Below are 23,193 nucleotides of genomic sequence, written 5' to 3' on the forward strand. Positions count from 1 at the left end.
ATAACCTGGCCTCCACAGTCACCTGACCTCAACCCAACAAGTGCTCAGCATATGTGGTAACTGTTGGAAAAGCATGACTGTTAGAAAAGCATTCCAGGTGACTACCTCACGAAGCTGGTTGAGAGAATGCCAAGAATGTGCAAAGTTGTCAAGGAAAAGGGTGGCTACTTTGAAGAATCTAAAATATATTTTGATTTGTTTAACACTTTTTTTGGTTACAACATGATTCCATATGTGTTATTTCAGTTTTGATGTCTTCACTATTATTCTACAATGTAGAAAATAATGAAAATAAAGAAAAACCCTTGAATGTGTAGGTGTGTCCAAACTTTTGACTGGTACTGCACGCACACACAAGACCAGATACCCAATTAGAAAACAGCCATACCAAATGTAGAGGTGGACTGGTGTGTGTGTGTCACAGTGCTCTCTACCAGAGCAGCAGTACATTACTGTGTTTGTTCTTGCCATTAATAGTTTCTGCTTCTGTGGATGTGACTGGTGCAAACACCACCGGTTAAAACGGATACTTCAGGATATTGTCAATGAGTTCCTTTATTTACTTTCCACAGAGTCAAGATTAACTCGTGGATACCATTTTATTTGTTTCTATGTGCGGTTTGAATTAAGTTGCTAACTAGTGCTAGCGCAATTGCTAACTTCCTGTTATTGTGCTAACACTAGTTAGCGTTGGCTCGCAAAACTACCTTTAACATCCTTCGTACTGGAGATGCTATCCATAAGTTCATCTGACTCTAGGGAAGTCGATAAAAGGGCCTCATCGACAACATCCCAACACATCCCTTTAATATGAAGATAATGTATTTGGCCAGGACAGTATTATATCTAAGTAGCCTAGTCTAACAGTACTGCCCCTACCAAACAAAAATGGCAGTAACTGCTCATTGTGCAGACAAATGAGTTGTAGGCAGATCACTGTTGTCTTACTATGAGGTAATATTTTATTCATATTGACCCTGACCTGACCTTTGACCCTAGACAGCAGTTACTGCCTTCTTGCTTGGTACACCCAATGGAATACGTTTCCATTACGATTTTAAAAATACATTTTTAAACAAACTTGTGTTCATAAATGCATTCGTATGTAGCTGTCAGTTTCATATAGTTTGATACTTGTATCAGCAAAGAACAAATCAAAAAATACAACAACAAAAAAAAAAAGGTACATCATAGACACTGCAGCCCAAAGCTTGGTGCCACCAAGGTAAAAGGCAGTAACTGACATGAGTGATAGTAGTTACTGTTAGTAGTTACTGCTTTCCTCCTTGGTTTCACTGGAACTTTTTGTAGTTACTGCAGACATGACCTCCCATTTTCTCCAGAACAAAACACAGGGAATTTGTCCACATGATAAAGAAGACATCTAATATATATATATATATTTTTTTTTAATTAAAAAAAATATGTCAGTAACTTATTTTTGATCAAAATGTGAAGTTACTGCTGTTTTGCTTGGTAGGAGAGAGTAGATGAGGCCCATTGTGTAATCCACTGGTCTATTCACTATGACATCATCCTCCCAGTTCTGAGGAGGCTCATATGTTCTGATCTAAATGAGGCTGTCAACTGAGTCACAAATTCACAGGTCACAGATTTCAATCCAGTAGCCATTTGTTGTTTTGTTTCCCCTTCAGGTTTTTACTCTCAAAGTCACACTTTATTTGATAGAAAAATAGTGATGTTCTAAGTCCATAACAACGCTTAAACCACATCAGGAGACCACTTTTGACTTCTGGGAAAATCAACGTTTTTTTATTCAAGTGTGCAGGCACCTAATATTGTTGTTTGGTTAGTGGCGTTCCTGTAGCGCACATGAGATGGAGTATGCAAAACAAAATGGCTACCGGATTGATGCAAATAATCATGATATCATTCTGCCAGGTAGGCAGAGGATTCTTTGTATCTAGTTAACCTTTAACTGAGAAGGTTTTTGGGAAATGTTTTCCACCAACCAGAAGAAGGTCAGGCCCATTATTAGCGTCGCTATATTTTTCCTTTTCCTTAATTGTTTGAAACTTGGACAAAATCCCACAATAGAACCTCGAAACCTGGCCTCCCGAGTGGCGCAGCGGTCTAAGGCACAGCATCGCAGTGCTAGCTGTGCCACTAGAGATTTTGGGTTTGAGTCAATTGGAAACCATGAAATTGGGGAGGAAAAAGAAACGCGAAGCCAGTTTTTTATAAAGACTTCCTCCTAAAGACTTCCTGTTCTATTGGTTTTCATATCAACTTTCTTTCATTGTCAAGCAGTTAAAGGCATTATCCTAGTCATATTAACAACCCATGATAGTTGTTGATAATCCCAGTCATATTAGCATCCCATGATAGCTGATTATCCCAGTCATATTAGCAACCCATGATAGCTGATTATCCCAGTCATATTAGCATCCCATGATAGTTGTTGATAATCCCAGTCATATTAACAACCCATGATAGTTGTTGATAATCCCAGTCATATTAGCATCCCATGATAGTTGTTGATAATCCCAGTCATATTAACAACCCATGATAGTTGTTGATAATCCCAGTCATATTAGCATCCCATGATAGTTGTTGATAATCCCAGTCATATTAACAACCCATGATAGTTGTTGATAATCCCAGTCATATTAGCATCCCATGATAGTTGTTGATAATCCCAGTCATATTAGCATCCCATGATAGTTGTTGATAATCCCAGTCATATTAACAACCCATGATAGTTGTTGATAATCCCAGTCATATTAGCATCCCATGATAGTTGTTGATAATCCCAGTCATATTAGCATCCCATGATAGTTGTTGATAATCCCAGTCATATTAGCAACCCATGATAGTTGTTGATAATCCCAGTCATATTAGCAACCCATGATAGTTGTTGATAATCCCAGTCATATTAGCATCCCATGATAGTTGTTGATAATCCTAGTCATATTAGCATCCTAGTCATAATAGCATCCCATGATAGTTGTTGATAATCCCAGTCATATTAGCATCCCATGATAGTTGTTGATAATCCCAGTCATATTAGCAACCCATGATAGTTGTTGATAATCCCAGTCATATTAGCATCCCATGATAGTTGTTGATAATCCCAGTCATATTAGCATCCCATGATAGTTGTTGCATCTTTAGATCTCCCCTCATTCTATATTCTAACAGATATTTCCATCTCTGTCCATGAAACTGTGTTTTCCCGGCACATTGCTGCGGCTAAAAATGTGAAGAAAAAAATAGTTTAGCAGCATTTCAAGCTAAAACATTCTGATTTGTTCCATCAACCGTATTAATTGATACAGTGTTTACCTCCACTACACTACTGTGATATGCATTGTGGGGATTAAGAAGTATACGCTATGCCCATTGAAAATGAAGTGGGTATACGGCGTATAGCCTCCACTACACCACTGCTGAATCTGTATGCTAATCCCAACATTAATATATATGTTTGCTTACTGCACGACCATCTATAGCCCAACACCACCAATTACACTGTAAAAGGAAAACCTTTTCCCTCACAAGGAGAAAACATGATGCTTTTTCCTGTTGTGCTTTTGTAATAGAGGTAATCCTGGGCTGGGCCATACAGACAAAACAATTACTGCCATTATGTTTAATATTGAATATTAGGCTACGTGTTATTTTGTACTTGATGTAATCAGCTATAGTAGGAACATTGAAACAGTCTCTTTCTCTCTCCTCCTCCCCCCCCCCCCAGTGTTGTGAATAGTAGGAACATTGAAACAGTCCCTCTCTCTCTCTCTCTCTCTCTCTCTCTCTGTGTGTGTTATGAATAGTAGCAACATTGAAACAGTCCCTCTCTCTCTCTCTCTCTCTCTGTGTTATGAATAGTAGCAACATTGAAACAGTCCCTCTCTCTCTCTCTCTCTCTGTGTTATGAATAGTAGCAACATTGAAACAGTCCCTCTCTCTCTCTCTCTCTCTCTCTGTGTTATGAATAGTAGCAACATTGAAACAGTCTCTCTCTCTCTCCTAGTGTTATGAATGAGCCTGACTGCCTTCAGGACTGTGTCCATGGATAATTCAAGGACTTTGTGTCCAGTGGTTGCCTAGCAGCACGAGTGTTTTCTCTGGATGTGTCAGTTAAACAGATGAATATTACATCTAAAACACACAGTACAGGATAAGGGCTGGGCAATACATCGTCTTTTAATTGTACACTACAAATCTTATTTGATTAAAGAGCATCAGTGAATAACAATAGTGGGGCTATATACACAGGGTATTACGGTACAGAGTCAACGTGGAGGCTATACACAGGGTATTACGGTACAGAGTCAATGTGGAGGCTATACACAGGGTATTACGGTACAGAGTCAATGTGGAGGCTATATACAGGGTATTACGGTACAGAGTCAATGTGGAGGCTATATACAGGGGGTACCGGTACAGAGTCAATGTGGAGGCTATATACAGGGGGGTACCGGTACAGAGTCAATGTGGAGGCTATATACAGGGGGTACCGGTACAGAGTCAATGTGGAGGCTATATACAGGGGGTACCGGTACAGAGTCAATGTGGAGGCTATATACAGGGGGTACCGGTACAGAGTCAATGTGGAGGCTATATACAGGGGGTACCGGTACAGAGTCAATGTGGAGGCTATATACAGGGGGTACCGGTACAGAGTCAATGTGGAGGCTATATACAGGGGGTACCGGTACAGAGTCAATGTGGAGGCTATATACAGGGGGTACACTCTACAGAGTTCCAAACTGCCTCTGGAAGCAACGTCAGCATGATAACTCTTCGTCACGAGCTTCATTTAATGGGTTTCCATGGCCGAGCAGCCGCACACAAGCCTAAGACCACTATGCGCAATGCCAAGCGCCGGCTGGAGTGGTGTAAAGCTCGCCACCATTGGACTCTGGAGCAGTGGAAACTCGTTCTCTGGAGTGATGAATAACGCTTCACCATCTGGCAGTACGACGGACGAATCTGGGTTTGGCGGATGCCAGGAGAACGCTACCTGCCCCGATGCATACCAACTGTAAAGTTGGTTGGGGCTGTTTTTCATGGTTCAGGCTCCTTAGTTCCAGTGAAGGGAAACCTTAACGCTACAGCATACAATGACATTCTAGACGATTCTATGCTTCCAACTTTGTGGCAACAGTTTGAGGAAGGCCCTTTCCTGTTTCAGCATGACAATGCCCCTGTGCACAAAGCGAGGTACATAGAGAAATGGTTTCTTGAGATTGGTGTGGAAGAACATAACAGAGCCCTGACCTCAACCCCATCAAACACCTTTGGGATGAATTGGAACGCAGACTGCAAACCAGGTCTAATCGCCCAACATCAGTGCCTGACCTCACTAATGCTCGTGGCTGAATGGAAGCAAGTCCCCGAAGCAATGTTCCAACATCTAGTGAAAAGCCTTCCCAGAAGACTGGAGGCTGTAATAGCATCAAAAGAGCCCAACTCCATATTAATGCCCAGTATGGATCCACTTTCCGGTATGGATTTTTACAATACGGTCTATAAAATATATTTTGATACAGTTGCTAAATGAACGAAAGGTTCTAGACTACTTTACTGTCCGTTTTGTCCTAGTTTGGTTGAGTAGAAAACAAATCAGAAGAATGAAGAAAAGCCCCATTTAAAAACCACTTAGGATTTATTTATAGCCATCCAGGTGACACCTCATGAAGCTGGGAAGGAGAGAGGAAAATAATGAACAGAAGAGAGAGAGGGGGAGAGAGAGAGGGGGAGAGAGAGGGGGGAGAGAGAGAGGGGGAGAGAGAGAGGGGGTGGAAGAAGAGAAGAGGGAGGATAAAGAGGATGCAAAGAGAGAGGGGGGAAGGAGAGGGGGATACCTAGTCAGTTGTACAACTGAATGCATGCAACTGAAATGTGTCTTCCGCATTTAACCCCAACCCCTCTGAATCAGAGAGGTGCGGGGGGGCACGGGAGGCACAGAGAGGGAGGGAGGGAGGGAGGGAGGGAGGGAGGGGAGAGAGAGAGGGGGATTAGAGAATAGAGAGAGAAAGAATGAGGGAAAAAGAGAGAGAAGAAAGAGAGAGGGAGGAGGGGGTGAAAGAAGGGGAGGGAGAGAGAAGGAGAGAGAGGAGAGGATTAGAGAGAAGAAAAAAACCTGCCAGACATTAATGCATTGACTTATCTCATAGAATAATATTTTTTAGATATTCTAAATAAGTTCACAGCCAATGGGATATTTTCTAATGAGTTCAGTGACCATTGTCCCGTTGCCTGCATAAGAGACATTAAGCTCCCTAATTATCGCTCACGTATTATTACAAAGATCATTTTGGGGAATTTTAATGAGTAATTTCCTTTGGACTGAGCTGGGGTTGTGTGATTGGTGGGTTGAGTGATTGGTGGGTCGAGTGATTGGTGGGTTGTGTGATTGGTGGGCTGAGTGATTGGTGGGTCGAGTGATTGGTGGGTTGTGTGATTGGTGGGTTGTGTGATTGGTGGGTTGTGTGATTGGTGGGTCGAGTGATTGGTGGGTTGTGTGATTGGTGGGTTGTGTCAGCTTTCACTGATACGGATAAGGCCCTTAATTGTTTTATTTCCCTGTTTAACTCTGTTGCAGATAAACATTAGCCTTACAAAACGCTAAGGGTAAAAGATAGATCTAATCCTTGGTTCACGCATGAACTGTCTGAGAAAGAAATGTAGCTTGGGCTAAGGCTCGACTGACTGATTCCACATCTGATTGGCAGTACTCCAGACATTTGAGAAATGTGTCCATCTCTGGGTAGAAAATATTTTTTTTTTTTTAAATCGACCAATTTCTTGAATTGTGTATCAGAGAGTGGTGGTAATCCAGCCAATTTATTGAAATCTTTAAAACAAAACTCCACCACCCTCGTTGCCCGAGCAGGGTTTTACAGCATCTGGTCCCATTCTAGACTAAACGGAAATGTGTGGTGCTTTTAATAACCATTTTGCTTCAGCTGACCACCTGTCTGAAAGGATAGTCTCTGAAAATGCATCCGATTCCACTAGAGGGAGTCCTTTAGTCACCTCTGAAACAGATTGTACAGAATGATGCAGTAACAGACTCACAGACTTTATTTCCATTTCAACCATTTGATGTCTATGATGTATTAAGGGTTTTGCTAAAAGATTGATGATAAACAATCAAAAAAAGAGGCTGATTCACTTGATCCGTTCTTACTGCAGCTCTCTGCGCCACTTATTGCAGAACCACTGACCCATATTGTGTTTCTTGGCCGTCTTAAACATATCTACGTTGAAACATAAGTATACACCTCATACACGTGGTTCTGGGCTTTAAATCCTTCTGATTTGGATAACTACTATGGTTCTGGGCTTTAAATCCTTCTGACTTGGATAACTACTATGGTTCTGGGCTTTAAATCCTTCTGACTTGGATAACTACTATGGTTCTGGGCTTTAAATCCTTCTGACTTGGATAACTACTATGGTTCTGGGCTTTAAATCCTTCTGACTTGGATAACTACCATGGTTCTGGGCTTTAAATCCTTCTGACTTGGATAACTAACATGGTTCTGGGCTTTCAATCCTTCTGACTTGGATAACTACCATTATTCTGGGCTTTAAATCCTTCTGACTTGGATAACTAACATGGTTCTGGGCTTTAAATCCTTCTGACTTGGATAACTAACATGGTTCTGGGCTTTAAATCCTTCTGACTCGGATAACTACCATTATTCTGGGCTTTAAATCCTTCTGACTTGGATAACTACCATGGTTCTGGGCTTTAAATCCTTCTGACTTGGATAACTACCATGGTTCTGGGCTTTAAATCCTTCTGACTTGGATAACTACCATGGTTCTGGGCTTTAAATCCTTCTGACTTGGATAACTACCGTGGTTCTGGGCTTTAAATCCTTCTGACTTGGATAACTACCGTGGTTCTGGGCTTTAAATCCTTCTGACTTGGATAACTAACATGGTTCTGGGCTTTAAATCCTTCTGACTTGGATAACTAACATGGTTCTGGGCTTTAAATCCTTCTGACTTGGATAACTAACATGGTTCTGGGCTTTAAATCCTTCTGACTCGGATAACTACCGTGGTTCTGGGCTTTAAATCCTTCTGACTCGGATAACTACCGTGGTTCTGGGCTTTAAATCCTTCTGACTCGGATAACTACCATGGTTCTGGGCTTTAAATCCTTCTGACTTGGATAACTACCGTGGTTCTGGGCTTTAAATCCTTCTGACTTGGATAACTAACATGGTTCTGGGCTTTAAATCCTTCTGACTCGGATAACTACCGTGGTTCTGGGCTTTAAATCCTTCTGACTCGGATAACTACCGTGGTTCTGGGCTTTAAATCCTTCTGACTTGGATAACTAACATGGTTCTGGGCTTTAAATCCTTCTGACTCGGATAACTACCGTGGTTCTGGGCTTTAAATCCTTCTGACTCGGATAACTACCATGGTTCTGGGCTTTAAATCCTTCTGACTTGGATAACTACCATGGTTCTGGGCTTTAAATCCTTCTGACTTGGATAACTACCGTGGTTCTGGGCTTTAAATCCTTCTGACTTGGATAACTACCATGGTTCTGGGCTTTAAATCCTTCTGACTTGGATAACTACCATCCAATTTCCAAATAATCTTTCCTTTCCAAAGTTTTAGAATCCCTGGCCAACTCGCAGCTAAGAACTTTAACTTCTCACTCTATTCTTAAACGTGCACCAGTCTGGTTTTAGACCCGGATAGGGCACCATATCAGCTGCTACGCTCCTTTTAGATGGCACCAGTCTGGTTATAGACCAGGACATAGCACCGTATCAGCTGCTACGCTCCTTTTAGATGGCACCAGTCTGGTTATAGACCAGGACATAGCACCGTATCAGCTGCTACGCTCCTTTTAGATGGCACCAGTCTGGTTATAGACCAGGACATAGCACCGTATCAGCTGCTACGCTCCTTTTAGATGGCACCAGTCTGGTTATAGACCAGGACATAGCACCGTATCAGCTGCTACGCTCCTTTTAGAGATGGCACCAGTCTGGTTATAGACCAGGACATAGCACCGTATCAGCTGCTACGCTCCTTTTAGATGGCACCAGTCTGGTTATAGACCAGGACATAGCACCGTATCAGCTGCTACACTCCTTTTAGATGGCACCAGTCTGGTTATAGACCAGGACATAGCACCGTATCAGCTGCTACGCTCCTTTTAGATGGCACCAGTCTGGTTATAGACCAGGACATAGCACCGTATCAGCTGCTACGCTCCTTTTAGATGGCACCAGTCTGGTTATAGACCAGGACATAGCACCGTATCAGCTGCTACGCTCCTTTTAGATGGCACCAGTCTGGTTATAGACCAGGACATAGCACCGTATCAGCTGCTACGCTCCTTTTAGATGGCACCAGTCTGGTTATAGACCAGGACATAGCACCGTATCAGCTGCTACGCTCCTTTTAGAGATGGCACCAGTCTGGTTATAGACCAGGACATAGCACCGTATCAGCTGCTACGCTCCTTTTAGATGGCACCAGTCTGGTTATAGACCAGGGCATAGCACCGTATCAGCTGCTACGCTCTGTTTAGATGATGTGTTAAATATGCATCCTGTATCAAAAAGGTTGTCTGGTCCTCATTAAAAGTCCTGGAGAACATTTCATTTCTCCATTTTTTGTTTCCAAATCTCTACTACTCAAACTTCTGGCTTACCGAACTACGTTGTTGTAGCATCAGAGTTACGAAACCCGTTACGAGGGTTGTTTAACTCTTGACTGTCCTTGGGTCTACAGCGAATTAGGTAAATCCTTCTTCAGGTTTAAATGCCCCCCCCCCCATTCCTGGAATAACGTGCAGAACACCATGCGTCTTGATTCCCTGGTGCTGCTAGAGCAGTTTAGGAGACTCATGTTGAGTTTGTTTAATGAGAAGTGCATTTGTTTAGATAAAATCTAAAAATGTATTGTGGTATTAAATTATAAAAAATTAAATATTTATTTTTAACTGTAACCCCTTTTTTTAAATGAAAATGTTCATGCTGAATATGTTGTCCTCAGGGCACCATTGAAAATGAGACCCTGGTTTTAATAGGTTCCCCTGATTAAATACACTTTATAATCACTTAAAGCATCTCTGATGCTCATCTCTAGGCATCAATAATGTGACACTAATCTTCCCCAAATTGAATGCAACGTATACACATAAGCGTCATGTTTCTTGATGCATATCTTTTTGCAAAAAAAAACGTACCAGATTGACGCTTTTCAATGATATAATGTTGGTATAATGTTACGTCAGATATGAAAGAGGTCCTTTTGAGTTAGCCACAGAGACTAAGACAGTCCTGAAGGCAGGCAGTCTCCTTCACAGAGCACTGCTGGGACAGAGATCCCTCAAAATGGTCCTGCCATCCCTTACATACAACAAATAAAACAACAACATGTAGCCTGATCTAGAATCTAACATTACATACTGTAGCATATCTATGGCACTAAGAGTATAGTGTAGGCTATACACAGTGTTAAATAACATATGAAAAGAGATCCAAGCTTTTTATTGCTATATGCAGAAATCCTCTATTTTCTTTGGAATATGGTACACTTCTAAGTGCTGCTATGACAGAACTTTCAAGTCCAATAAAATACTGATTCAAACTATTGAAACCCACCATCCCTGCAGTCAGGTGTTCCCTTAGGGCCCAGAGTCTATCTTTCAGTCTCATTCTATTTCTCCTGGTGTAATCACCCATACACTTCAGCCAGTGACAGTTCAGTAGTTCATTTAAAATGTGCCTACTGTCTAAATGGATAGACTACCGCCTGAAGGGGGCAGCCTGCCGCCTGAAGGGGGCAGCCTGCCGCCTGAAGGGGGCAGCCTGCCGCCTGAAGGGGGCAGCCTGCCGCCTGAAGGGGGCAGCCTGCCGCCTGAAGGGGGCAGCCTACCGTCTGAAGGGTAGCAGCCTACCGTCTGAAGGGTAGCAGCCTTCCGTCTGAAGGGTAGCAGCCTTCCGTCTGAAGGGGGCAGCCTACCGTCTGAAGGGGGCAGCCTACCGTCTGAAGGGGGCAGCCTACCGTCTGAAGGGGGCAGCCTACTGCCTGAAGGGGGCAGCCTACCGTCTAAAGGGCAGACTACCGCCTGAAGGGGGCAGACTACCGCCTGAAGGGGGCAGACTACCGCCTGAAGGGGGCAGACTACCGCCTAAAGGGGGCAGCCTACCGCCTAAAGGGGGCAGCCTACCGCCTAAAGGGGGCAGCCTACTGCCTGAAGGGGGCAGACTACTAGGGGGCAGCCTACTGCCTGAAGGGGGCAGCCTACTGCCTGAAGGGGGCAGCCTACTGCCTGAAGGGGGCAGCCTACTGCCTGAAGGGGGCAGACTACTGTCTGAAGGGGGCAGTCTACTGTCTGAAGGGGGCAGCCTACTGCCTGAAGGGGGCAGACTACTGCCTGAAGGGGGCAGCCTACCGTCTGAAGGGGGCAGCCTACCGTCTGAAGGGGGCAGCCTACTGCCTGAAGGGGGCAGCCTACCGTCTGAAGGGGGCAGCCTACTGCCTGAAGGGGGCAGCCTACCGCCTGAAGGGGGCAGCCTACCGCCTGAAGGGGGCAGCCTACCGCCTGAAGGGGGCAGTCTACTTGTATGGAAGGAAAGTGGTCAAAATAAGCATATGTAATGTCGCAATTGAATGTGAAATGACACTGCAACTTCCATTCCGTTCAACAAATGACATCTGAAAAACCTTCCTGATTAACTGAAACATCCGGATTATTATTTTCATGACTCAAAACAAGACACACGAAAAAAAAAACACGAGACATTTTTAAAACTTGCAGAAAGAAGACTTGTGTTTCAGATAGAAGTATAGACCCCATAACCATCCAAGGACGTAAACACTACCTGTCTGTTAGTAGATTGGAGCTGGTGTTTAATGGAAGTATGGACCCCATAACCAATCAAGGACGTAAACACTACCTGTCTGTTAGTAGATTGGAGCTGGTGTTTAATGGAAGTATAGACCCCATAACCATCCAAGGACGTAAACACTACCTGTCTGTTAGTAGATTGGAGCTGGTGTTTAATGGAAGTATGGACCCCATAACCAATCAAGGACGTAAACACTACCTGTCTGTTAGTAGATTGGAGCTGGTGTTTAATGGAAGTATAGACCCCATAACCATCCAAGGACGTAAACACTACCTGTCTGTTAGTAGATTGGAGCTGGTGTTTAATGGAAGTATGGACCCCATAACCAATCAAGGACGTAAACACTACCTGTCTGTTAGTAGATTGGAGCCGGTGTTTAATGGAAGTATAGACCCCATAACCAACCAAGGACGTAAACACTACCTGTCTGTTAGTAGATTGGAGCTGGTGTTTAATGGAAGTATAGACCCCATAACCATCCAAGGACGTAAACACTACCTGTCTGTTAGTAGATTGGAGCTGGTGTTTAATGGAAGTATAGACCCCATAACCAACCAAGGATGTAAACACTACCTGTCTGTTAGTAGATTGGAGCTGGTGTTTAATGGAAGTCCATAAATCAGAGGGCCAGATAAAGACTTAAACGGATACACAGGTACCGTATAACTGTCATAGCGTCAGTATCTGACTCAGCTATATTCATTTGATTTGTAGACAAAACCTTGACATCAAAAAAAAGTCCAGAAAAAAACAGTCTGGAGAAGTTCAGAAGATTCCAGAATAAAATCACAATACAAACCATTCTAATACCACAGTAGGAGTGTTAAATCATCAAGCTGAAATGACTAGCGGTATAGTCTGGGTCTGGGGAGAAACCGGTCGCGCAGGCTTTTATTCTAGCCCATCACTAGGACACCTGATTTAAATAAATCAAATGAAGGTATTTCAGTCCGGGCCATGATTCGCTGATTCAGTTGTGTTACCGCAGGGCTGGAACGAAAGCCTGCACACCCAGAAGCTCTCGAGGACAGGAGTTGGAGAACCCAGTGTTCTCACAGGAGAAAGAGTACATTCACAGACTAGAGAGAGAGAGAGAGACTTGATTGGTCTCAGTCCACCACCCTGAACCCAGACTGGAGGATCCTCTTACCATTGTATGGACATGTACGTAACTGAGACGCAGCTGAAACACAGATAGCGCCATTGAAATACAGCTTCCTAAGGAGCTTTGACGGCTGGAGGCCACTGTAACTCATTATAGTACAGGACAGTATTACAGTGTTATAACAGTCTACAGGACAGTATTACAGTGTTATAACAGTCTACAGGACAGTATTACAGTGTTATAACAGTCTACAAGACAGTATTACAGTGTTATAACAGTCTACAGGACAGTATTAGTGTTATAACAGTCTACAAGACAGTATTACAGTGTTATAACAGTCTACAGGACAGTATTACAGTGTTATAACAGTCTACAGGACAATAGTGTTATAACAGTCTACAGGACAGTATTAGTGTTATAACAGTCTACAGGACAATATTAGTGTTATAACAGTCTACAGGACAGTATTAGTGTTATAACAGTCTACAGGACAGTATTACAGTGTTATAACAGTCTACAGGACAGTATTAGTGTTATAACAGTCTACAGGACAATATTAGTGTTATAACAGTCTACAGGACAGTATTAGTGTTATAACAGTCTACAGGACAGTATTACAGTGTTATAACAGTCTACAGGACAGTATTAGTGTTATAACAGTCTACAGGACAATATTAGTGTTATAACAGTCTACAGGACAGTATTAGTGTTATAACAGTCTACAAGACAGTATTACAGTGTTATAACAGTCTACAGGACAGTATTACAGTGTTATAACAGTCTACAGGACAGTATTAGTGTTATAACAGTCTACAGGACAATATTAGTGTTATAACAGTCTACAGGACAGTATTAGTGTTATAACAGTCTACAGGACAGTATTACAGTGTTATAACAGTCTACAGGACAGTATTAGTGTTATAACAGTCTACAGGACAATATTAGTGTTATAACAGTCTACAGGACAGTATTAGTGTTATAACAGTCTACAAGACAGTATTACAGTGTTATAACAGTCTACAGGACAGTATTACAGTGTTATAACAGTCTACAGGACAGTATTACAGTGTTATAACAGTCGTCATGATATTATTACAGCATCATAAGTCTACAGGACAATATTACAAGTCTTATAATCAAGTGTCACAAATCTCAGAGTGTTTTTATGAATCAATTCATGAGACTGGCATGTAGGGCTAGATGAGGGCCAACACTAAATCATCTGGAATCATTTGGAATCATTAGGAATCATTGGGAATCATTTGGAATCATTTAGAATCATTTGGAATCATTAGGAATCATTTAGAGCCATAGAACACAAAAATAGAGGGTATAAAATGATCCTCACTTGCTCCAGGAACCACCAGCAGATACAGACCATCTAACGTTGCGACTACAGCGTCATTGTACAAGTTCTTCCAAGGGATCTTCAACGTCAGTTTTCCTGAAAAACAACAAGATCCTCAAGTCAAGAGGACGCAATAACATCTGAGTTATTTAACATAGTGTGTTCCATATCTGAGTTATTTAACCTAGTGTGTTCCATATCTGAGTTATTTAACCTAGTGTGTTCCATCTCTGAGTTATTTAACATAGTGTGTTCCATATGAGTTATTTAACAGAGTGTGTTCAATATCTGAGTTATTTAACATGGTGTGTTCCATCTGAGTCATTTAACATAGTGTGTTCCATATCTGAGTTATTTAACATAGTGTGTTCCATATCTGAGTTATTTAACAGTGTGTTCCATATCTGAGTTATTTAACACAGTGTGTTCCATCCGAGTTATTTAACAGAGTGTGTTCCATATCTGAGTTATTTAACATAGTGTGTTCCATCTGAGTTATTTAACATAGTGTGTTCCATCTGAGTTATTTAACAGAGTGTGTTCCATCCGAGTTATTTAACAGAGTGTGTTCCATATCCGAGTTATTTAACAGTGTGTTCCATATCCGAGTTATTTAACATAGTGTTCCATCTGAGTTATTTAACACAGTGTGTTCCATATCTGAGTTATTTAACATAGTGTTCCATCTGAGTTATTTAACAGTGTGTTCCATATCTGAGTTATTTAACATGGTGTGTTCCATATCTGAGTTATTTAACCTAGTGTGTTCCATATCTGAGTTATTTAACATGGTGTGTTCCATATGAGTTATTTAACCTGGTGTGTTCCATATCTGAGTTATTTAACATGGTGTGTTCCATATCTGAGTTATTTAACCTAGTGTGTTCCATATCTGAGTTATTTAACAGAGTGTGTTCCATCTGAGTTATTTAACACAGTGTGTTCCATATCTGAGTTATTTAACAGAGTGTGTTCCATCTGAGTTATTTAACACAGTGTGTCATCTGAGTTATTTAACAGAGTGTGTTCCATCCGAGTTATTTAACAGAGTGTGTTCCATATCCGAGTTATTTAACAGTGTGTTCCATATCCGAGTTATTTAACATAGTGTTCCATCTGAGTTATTTAACCTGGTGTGTTCCATATCTGAGTTATTTAACATGGTGTGTTCCATATCTGAGTTATTTAACCTAGTGTGTTCCATATCTGAGTTATTTAACAGAGTGTGTTCCATCTGAGTTATTTAACACAGTGTGTTCCATATCTGAGTTATTTAACAGAGTGTGTTCCATCTGAGTTATTTAACACAGTGTGTTCCATCTGAGTTATTTAACATAGTGTGGTCCATCTGAGTTATTTAACATAGTGTTCCATATCTGAGTTATTTAACACAGTGTGTTCCATATCTGAGTTATTTAACACAGTGTGTTCCATCTGAGTCATTTAACATAGTGTGTTCCATCTGAGTTATTTAACATAGTGTGTTCCATCTGAGTTATTTAACAGAGTGTGTTCCATATCTGAGTTATTTAACATAGTGTGTTCCATCTGAGTTATTTAACAGAGTGTGTTCCATCTCTGAGTTATTTAACATAGTGTGTTCCATCTGAGTTATTTAACATAGTGTGTTCCATCTTGTCCAGCCATCTTGTGTCAAGACGACCACAATGGAAATAAGTCCCAGACTTTATTGTGTGTTATCCGTCGATGATTTTATTCATGTGTATGTTTGGCTTTTAAGTTGCATGTGTGCTTGTTTTTTTTTTTTTAAATGGTCGAATTAATAAACTAAACTAAAACAGCCTTACCTCATGGTATTCTGTATTGTCTAACTACAATAACATCTGAGTTATTTAATAACCTTACCTCATGGTATCCTGTAGCCTTGTCTAACTACAAACTATGCTATCCGATATACTGGTCTACCATATAAAGCTTGAGTCAATTCATTCATGGTGGTTGTCGTTTGATTACGTTGAGCCTTTGTGCTTCTGATCGATTGAATCCATGTAGTCTACACCAAGAATAGCTGGCCCCATTTCTCTGGCTGAGCATCTTTTCCTTCATAAAAAGACCTTTCAGTTCCCACGACACACAGTCTTTCAGATGACAACCTACATAACAGGTCTAAAACAGACAGCACCATCAGCACAGTGTCTGATGAATAGACTGCCTAGACACCTTTTGAATAGCATCATAATTACTTTGCTGCGATTGGTGGGAAAACCTGAATAAAAATATGTTTTATTCAATCCATTTACTGATAAAAGGTCAGACATTTTTTATTACCTTTATTTAACTAGGCAAGCCAGTTAAGAACAAAAGGCACCTGTTGTATTTAGTTGGGGCCTAATTCAATGTGGGGCCTAATTCAATGTGGGGCTAACACTGTGCTGCTGGTAATGAAGAAAATAAACTTCAAAACATCCATTCATTAAAAATGGCAAAAACAGTATCTATTTTCTATCAGGACTTATTAACTGTAGAGATAGGGGGGATTATTTATATTTTTTAAAATAAAGTTACAAATCACAATATTATTTTTGTGCCGTATTATATCATTAAAACACTTATCTCCCTCACTAGCTTTAAGCACCAGCTGTCAGAGCAGCTCACAGATCTCTGCACCTGTACATAGCCCATCTTTAATTGAGCCCAAACTACTACCTTTTCCCCTACTGTATTTATTTATTTTATTTATTTTGCTCCTTTGCACCATATTATTTATATTTTAACTTTTAACTTTCTTCAAACTACAAATCTACCATTCCAGTGTTTTTCTTGCCATACTTTATTTACTTCGCCACCATGGCATTTTTTTGCCTTTACCTCCATTATCTCACATCATTTGCTCACATTGTATATAGTCTTATTTTTTTCTACTGCATCATTGATTGTATGTTGTTTTACTCCATGTGTAACTCTGTGTTTTTGTATGTTGTCGAACTGCTTTGCTTTATCTTGGCCAGGTCGCAATTGTAAATGAGAACTTGTTCTCAACTTGCCTACCTAGGACAAATAAAGGTGAAATAAAATAAATAAATAAAAATTACTTTGACTCCATGTGTCTATTTTATTCCTAGGTATTGTTAGCTAGCACTACCTGAGTCATATAGCTTTTTGCGTCCTATAGCTTGGTCTCCATCTTCTTTTCACACTGAAGAAAAATATCAACGCAACATGTAATGTGTTGGTCCCATGTTTCATGAAATGAAACAAAAAGATCCCAGAAATGTTCCATACGCACAAGAAGCTTATTTCTCTCAAATGTTGTTGCACAAATTTGTTTACATCCCCTGTTAGTGAGCATTTCTCCTTTGCCAAGATAATCCATACACCTGACAGGTGTGGCATATAAAAGAAGCTTATTAAACAGCATGATCATTACACAAGTGCACCTTGTGCTGGGGACAATAAAAGGCCACTCTAAAATGTAAAACTTTTTTGGGTAATAACATAGTACATGGGATTGATTTTAAGAAATGTGGTTTAATTAATCTGATTAATATTATGGTGTTTCTATTCCGAGAAAAACGAAACCCTCAGGGTTTCTGTTAGGATGGAATGGAAAATATGGCGCTGTACAACGTGACGGTCGGCAGTAGGCAACAGGATAAGAGCATTGGAGGATTCTAAGTGAATATCTAAGGGGCATAACATTTCCACACCGTAATTGTAGTCTAACCAATACTCATTCCGCCTATGGTATGCCTACAGTATACTAAAAAATATTTTTTTCAATGACGTGACTCTCCGCCAATAATTACATTTAGAGGATTGGAGGGGATTCCAAGGGGATTTTTCTGTTAGGATCTATGAGAATATCTAAGGGATTTTTATATAATTCTAAATTAATTAATTAATGAATAATAATTGCTTTGTTTAAACCTCTTAAGGATCCACCACCTTTAAAAAATAAATCCAAATTGCCTAAAATCTACATACCCAGAAGGTTTTTAGTTTTTCTTGGAACAAAAACACCATCATATTAATCACATTAATTAAGCAAGTACCAATCAAACGTTTGGACACACCTACTCATTCCAGGATTTTTCTTTATTTTGACTATTTTCTACATTGTAGAATATAAGTGAAAACATCACAACTATGAAATAACACATATGGAATCAGTTAAGAACAAATTCTTATTTACAAGGACAGCCTACTCTTTTCTCCCCATCGGGGATTTGAACCCTGGTCTCCCGCATTCTCTAGTACAGCCATTATTGAAGATACTTGAGGTCACGGAGAAAGTCTGGACATGGCCTGCTCTCCCTTACGTAAGGAATTAGACACTTTCCCATGTTTACTACAGTATGTACTATAGTCTATGCTTACTTGTCAGACTGCACTGTAGCCTAATAAACAAATGCAGGTGGTTTATATCTTCAAAATGGTTTAAATGCTTTATTATCCAAATGTAAACGCATAAGGTGTACAGTACTGTATTTCTTCATCTGCATCTTTATGCTTTCGTTAATAAAATAAAGATACAAATAATCTTTCAAAATGTAGATGTTGATTTAGTTATGGATCCATAATGAATTACTATGGGAATAAGTATTACTGAATTACAGAAATATTGAAACAAATTGTTGCTTACTAGAAAATGCTCTTTCAAATACACATGGTCATGTTGTACAGTGTCATTATGGCTATTAACAGGGCTGTATTTTGGCCTTTATTAATATTATTCTGGCCTTTATAAATATTATTCTGGCCTATATTCAGATTACAAATTACTCACTGTGTTTTTGTTTTTTTTGAAAACGTAATAATCTCAAAATTATCGTTATATATAGCCTTCCCACTGTGGACGTCTGTTTCAGCACCGTTTGGCGCTGCTCCGAGACGAGCACGGAGAAACGAAAATGTTCAACTATGTTCCATGATATTCTTAAGATAAATGTGTTGACTGAATATAAGCAGGTGATGTCTGCTAAATAATGAAGTTATATTTATTTCTGGAGAAACCTTTCTAAAATAACAAACTGGCTTTATTTACAAATTAGTGAGAATGTCTCACCCCATGTTCAATAATTGCCTTTTTCCCCCCTCGCTCACTCTAGGTTAAATGAAAACAAAATCTCACAAATATTGTTACTTTTTAAGCTTTGAGACAATTGAGACATGGATTGTGTATGTGTGCCATTTAGAGGGTGAAAGGGCAAGATAAAATATTGAAGTGCCTTTTGAACAGGGTATGGTAGTAGGTGCCAGTTGCACCGGTTTGAGTATCAAGAACTGCAACGCTGCTGGGTTTTTCACACTCAACAGTTTCCTGTGTGTATCAAGAATGGTCCACCACCCAAAGAACATCCAGCCAACTTGACACAACTGTGGGAAGCATTGGAGTCAACGTGGACCAGCATCCCTGTGGATTGCTTTCCACACCTTGCAAGTCCCGTGTGGCTCAGTTGGTAGAGCATGGTGTTTGCAACGCCAGGGTTGTGGGTTCGATTCCCACGGGGGACCAGTACGGAGAAAAAAAATGTATGAAATGTATGAATTCACAACTGTAAGTCGCTCTGGATAAGAGCGTCTGCTAAATGACTAAAATGTAAATGTAGAGTCCATGCCCTGACGAATTGAGGCTGTTCTGAGGGCAAAAGGGGGTACACTCAGTGTACAGGCTTAGTCAACTCCTGTGGTGTTTAACAGGACAATGATCAGACGAGTTGGCAAGACAGATCTGTTATAAAGTCTAGTTAAACTAGAGGACAAAGATCATGTCTTCCTGAGCTCCAGGATTATTTTAGTTCAAAATTAACCACATTGGGTTTGAGTACCCAACGCGTTCAGGCCTTAACCTAGACTAGGCCTAAATTAGAAGGCTTTAATCTAGACCAGGCCTAAATTAGAAGGCTTTAATCTAGACTAGACCTAAATTAGAAGGCTTTAATCTAGACCAGGCCTGAATTAGAAGGCTTTAATCTAGACCAGGCCTAAATTAGAAGGCTTTAATCTAGACTACACCTACATTAGAAGGCTTTAATCTAGACTAGGCCTAAATTAGAATGCTTTAATCTAGACCCGGCCTAAATTAGAAGGCTTTAATCTAGACTACACCTAAATTAGAAGGCTTTAATCTAGACCAGGCCTAAATTAGAAGGCTTTAATCTAGACTAGACCTAAATTAGAAGGCTTTAATCTAGACTAGGCCTAAATTAGAAGGCTTTAATCTAGACTAGACCTAAATTAGAAGGCTTTAATCTAGACTAGACCTAAATTAGAAGGCTTTAATCTAGACTAGACCTAAATTAGAAGGCTTTAATCTAGACTAGGCCTAAATTAGAAGGCTTTAATCTAGACTAGGCCTAAATTAGAAGGCTTTAATCTAGACTAGGCCTAAATTAGAAGGCTTTAATCTAGACTAGACTTAAATTAGAAGGCTTTAATCTAGACCAGGCCTAAATTAGAAGGCTTTAATCTAGACCAGGCCTAAATTAGAAGGCTTTAATATAGACTACACCTAAATTAGAAGGCTTTAATCTAGACTAGGCCTAAATTAGAAGGCTTTAATCTAGACCAGGCCTAAATTAGAAGGCTTTAATCTAGACTAGACCTAAATTAGAAGGCTTTAATCTAGACTAGGCCTAAATTAGAAGGCTTTAATCTAGACCAGGCCTAAATTAGAAGGCTTTAATCTAGACTAGGCCTAAATTAGAAGGCTTTAATCTAGACTAGACCTAAATTAGAAGGCTTTAATCTAGACTAGACCTAAATTAGAAGGCTTTAATCTAGACTAGACCTAAATTAGAAGGCTTTAATCTAGACTAGACCTAAATTAGAAGGCTTTAATCTAGACTAGACCTAAATTAGAAGGCTTTAATCTAGACTAGGCCTAAATTAGAAGGCTTTAATCTAGACTAGACCTAAATTAGAAGGCTTTAATCTAGACCAGGCCTAAATTAGAAGGCTTTAATCTAGACCAGGCCTAAATTAGAAGGCTTTAATCTAGACTAGACCTAAATTAGAAGGCTTTAATCTAGACTCATGACTGAAGTCTGAATCCATAATGAACAGGCTTCCTCTATTCCTCTGGAGAAAACAACAGACCATTCTGAGCGAGATGAAAACGGTCGGATGTTGACCCGAACCTCTGGTCTGATTAGAGGAGTGGCAAGTCATTCAGGTCAATATGAAGAAGGAAAAAATCATATCGGTCACAGCCCTATTAGGATGGAACTACTGCCTTCAGAAATCAACAGGGGGGGGGTTATGCGTCTCAGTTAAGATGCATTGATGTGTAGATCCTCATAAGGAACAACAGGTCAACCATGGGACAAGTGATACACCCCCAGTCTCAAATTCACAGTGGTCCAATTCCCTGCTTTATTAACCACAACCAGATCACATGCTGCTGATGTTGTCTAGCTAGTAGAAGATATACAGACACCACTATACACAGACCAGAAGTCAACAGCTGTGGATCAGAGAGAAACTCATTCAAAAAGCCCATCTCCAGAGACTGATGGTAATGTAGTCTTGTTTTATACAGCGGCTGTAGAAAGAGACTGGTGGTAATGTAGTCTTGTTTTATACAGCGGCTGTGGGAAGAGACTGGTGATAATTTCTTGTTTTATACAGCGGCTGTAGAAAGAGACTGGTGGTAATGTAGTCTTGTTTTATACAGCGGCTGTAGAAAGAGACTGGTGGTAATGTAGTCTTGTTTTATACATCGGCTGTGGGAAGAGACTGGTGGTAATGTAGTCTTGTTTTCTACAGCGGCTCTGGGAAGAGACTGGTGGTAATGTAGTCTTGTTTTCTACAGCGGCTGTGGGACAAGACTGGTGGTAATGTAGTCTTGTTTTATACAGCGGCTGTGGGAAGAGACTGGTGGTAATGTAGTCTTGTTTTATACAGCGGCTGTGGGAAGAGACCGGTGGTAATGTAGTCTTGTTTTCTACAGCGGCTGTGGGACAAGACTGGTGGTAATGTAGTCTTGTTTTATACAGCGGCTGTGGGAAGAGACCGGTGGTAATGTGGTCTTGTTTTATACAGCGGCTGTGGGAAGAGACTGGTGGTAATGTAGTCTTGTTTTATACAGCGGCTGTGGGAAGAGACTGGTGATAATTTCTTGTTTTCTACAGCGGCTGTGGGAAGAGACTGGTGGTAATGTAGTCTTGTTTTATACAGCGGCTGTGGGAAGAGACTGGTGGTAATGTAGTCTTGTTTTATACAGCGGCTGTGGGACAAGACTGGTGGTAATGTAGTCTGGTTTTATACAGCGGCTGTGGGACAAGACTGGTGGTAATGTAGTCTTGTTTTCTACAGCGGCTCTGGGAAGAGACCGGTGGTAATGTTATGTTGTTTTCTACAGCGGCTGTAGGAAGAGACTGGTGGTAATGTAGTCTTGTTTTATACAGCGGCTGTGGGAAGAGACCGGTGGTAATGTAGTCTTGTTTTATACAGCGGCTGTAGGAAGAGACTGGTGGTAATGTAGTCTTGTTTTATACAGCGGCTGTAGGAAGAGACTGGTGGTAATGTCTTGTTTTATACAGCGGCTGTAGGAAGAGACCGGTGGTAATGTAGTCTTGTTTTATACAGCGGCTGTGGGAAGAGACTGGTGGTAATGTAGTCTTGTTTTCTACAGCGGCTGTAGGAAGAGATGGTGGTAATGTCTTGTTTTCTACAGCGGCTGTGGGAAGAGACCGGTGGTAATGTAGTCTTGTTTTATACAGCGGCTGTAGAAAGAGACTGGTGGTAATGTAGTTTTGTTTTATACATCGGCTGTCGGAAGAGACTGGTGGTAATGTAGTTTTGTTTTATACATCGGCTGTCGGAAGAGACTGGTGGTAATGTTATGTTGTTTTCTACAGCGGCTGTGGGAAGAGACCGGTGGTAATGTAGTCTTGTTTTATACAGCG

General features: G+C 40.7%; 1 protein-coding gene across 1 annotated transcript in view; it reads right to left on the minus strand.

Moving 5' to 3' along the window:
• Positions 1-23,193, minus strand: part of LOC115202538 (vacuolar protein sorting-associated protein 13C-like) — a 166,543-nt gene that overhangs the window by 126,267 nt on the left and 17,083 nt on the right. The window contains exon 4 of the mRNA XM_029766662.1: positions 14,324-14,419. Coding sequence (XP_029622522.1) covers positions 14,324-14,419 — 96 coding nt within the window. The remainder of the gene's footprint in view (positions 1-14,323; positions 14,420-23,193) is intronic.

Source organism: Salmo trutta, chromosome 12, assembly GCF_901001165.1.
Source record: "Salmo trutta chromosome 12, fSalTru1.1, whole genome shotgun sequence".
NCBI lineage: Eukaryota > Metazoa > Chordata > Actinopteri > Salmoniformes > Salmonidae > Salmo > Salmo trutta.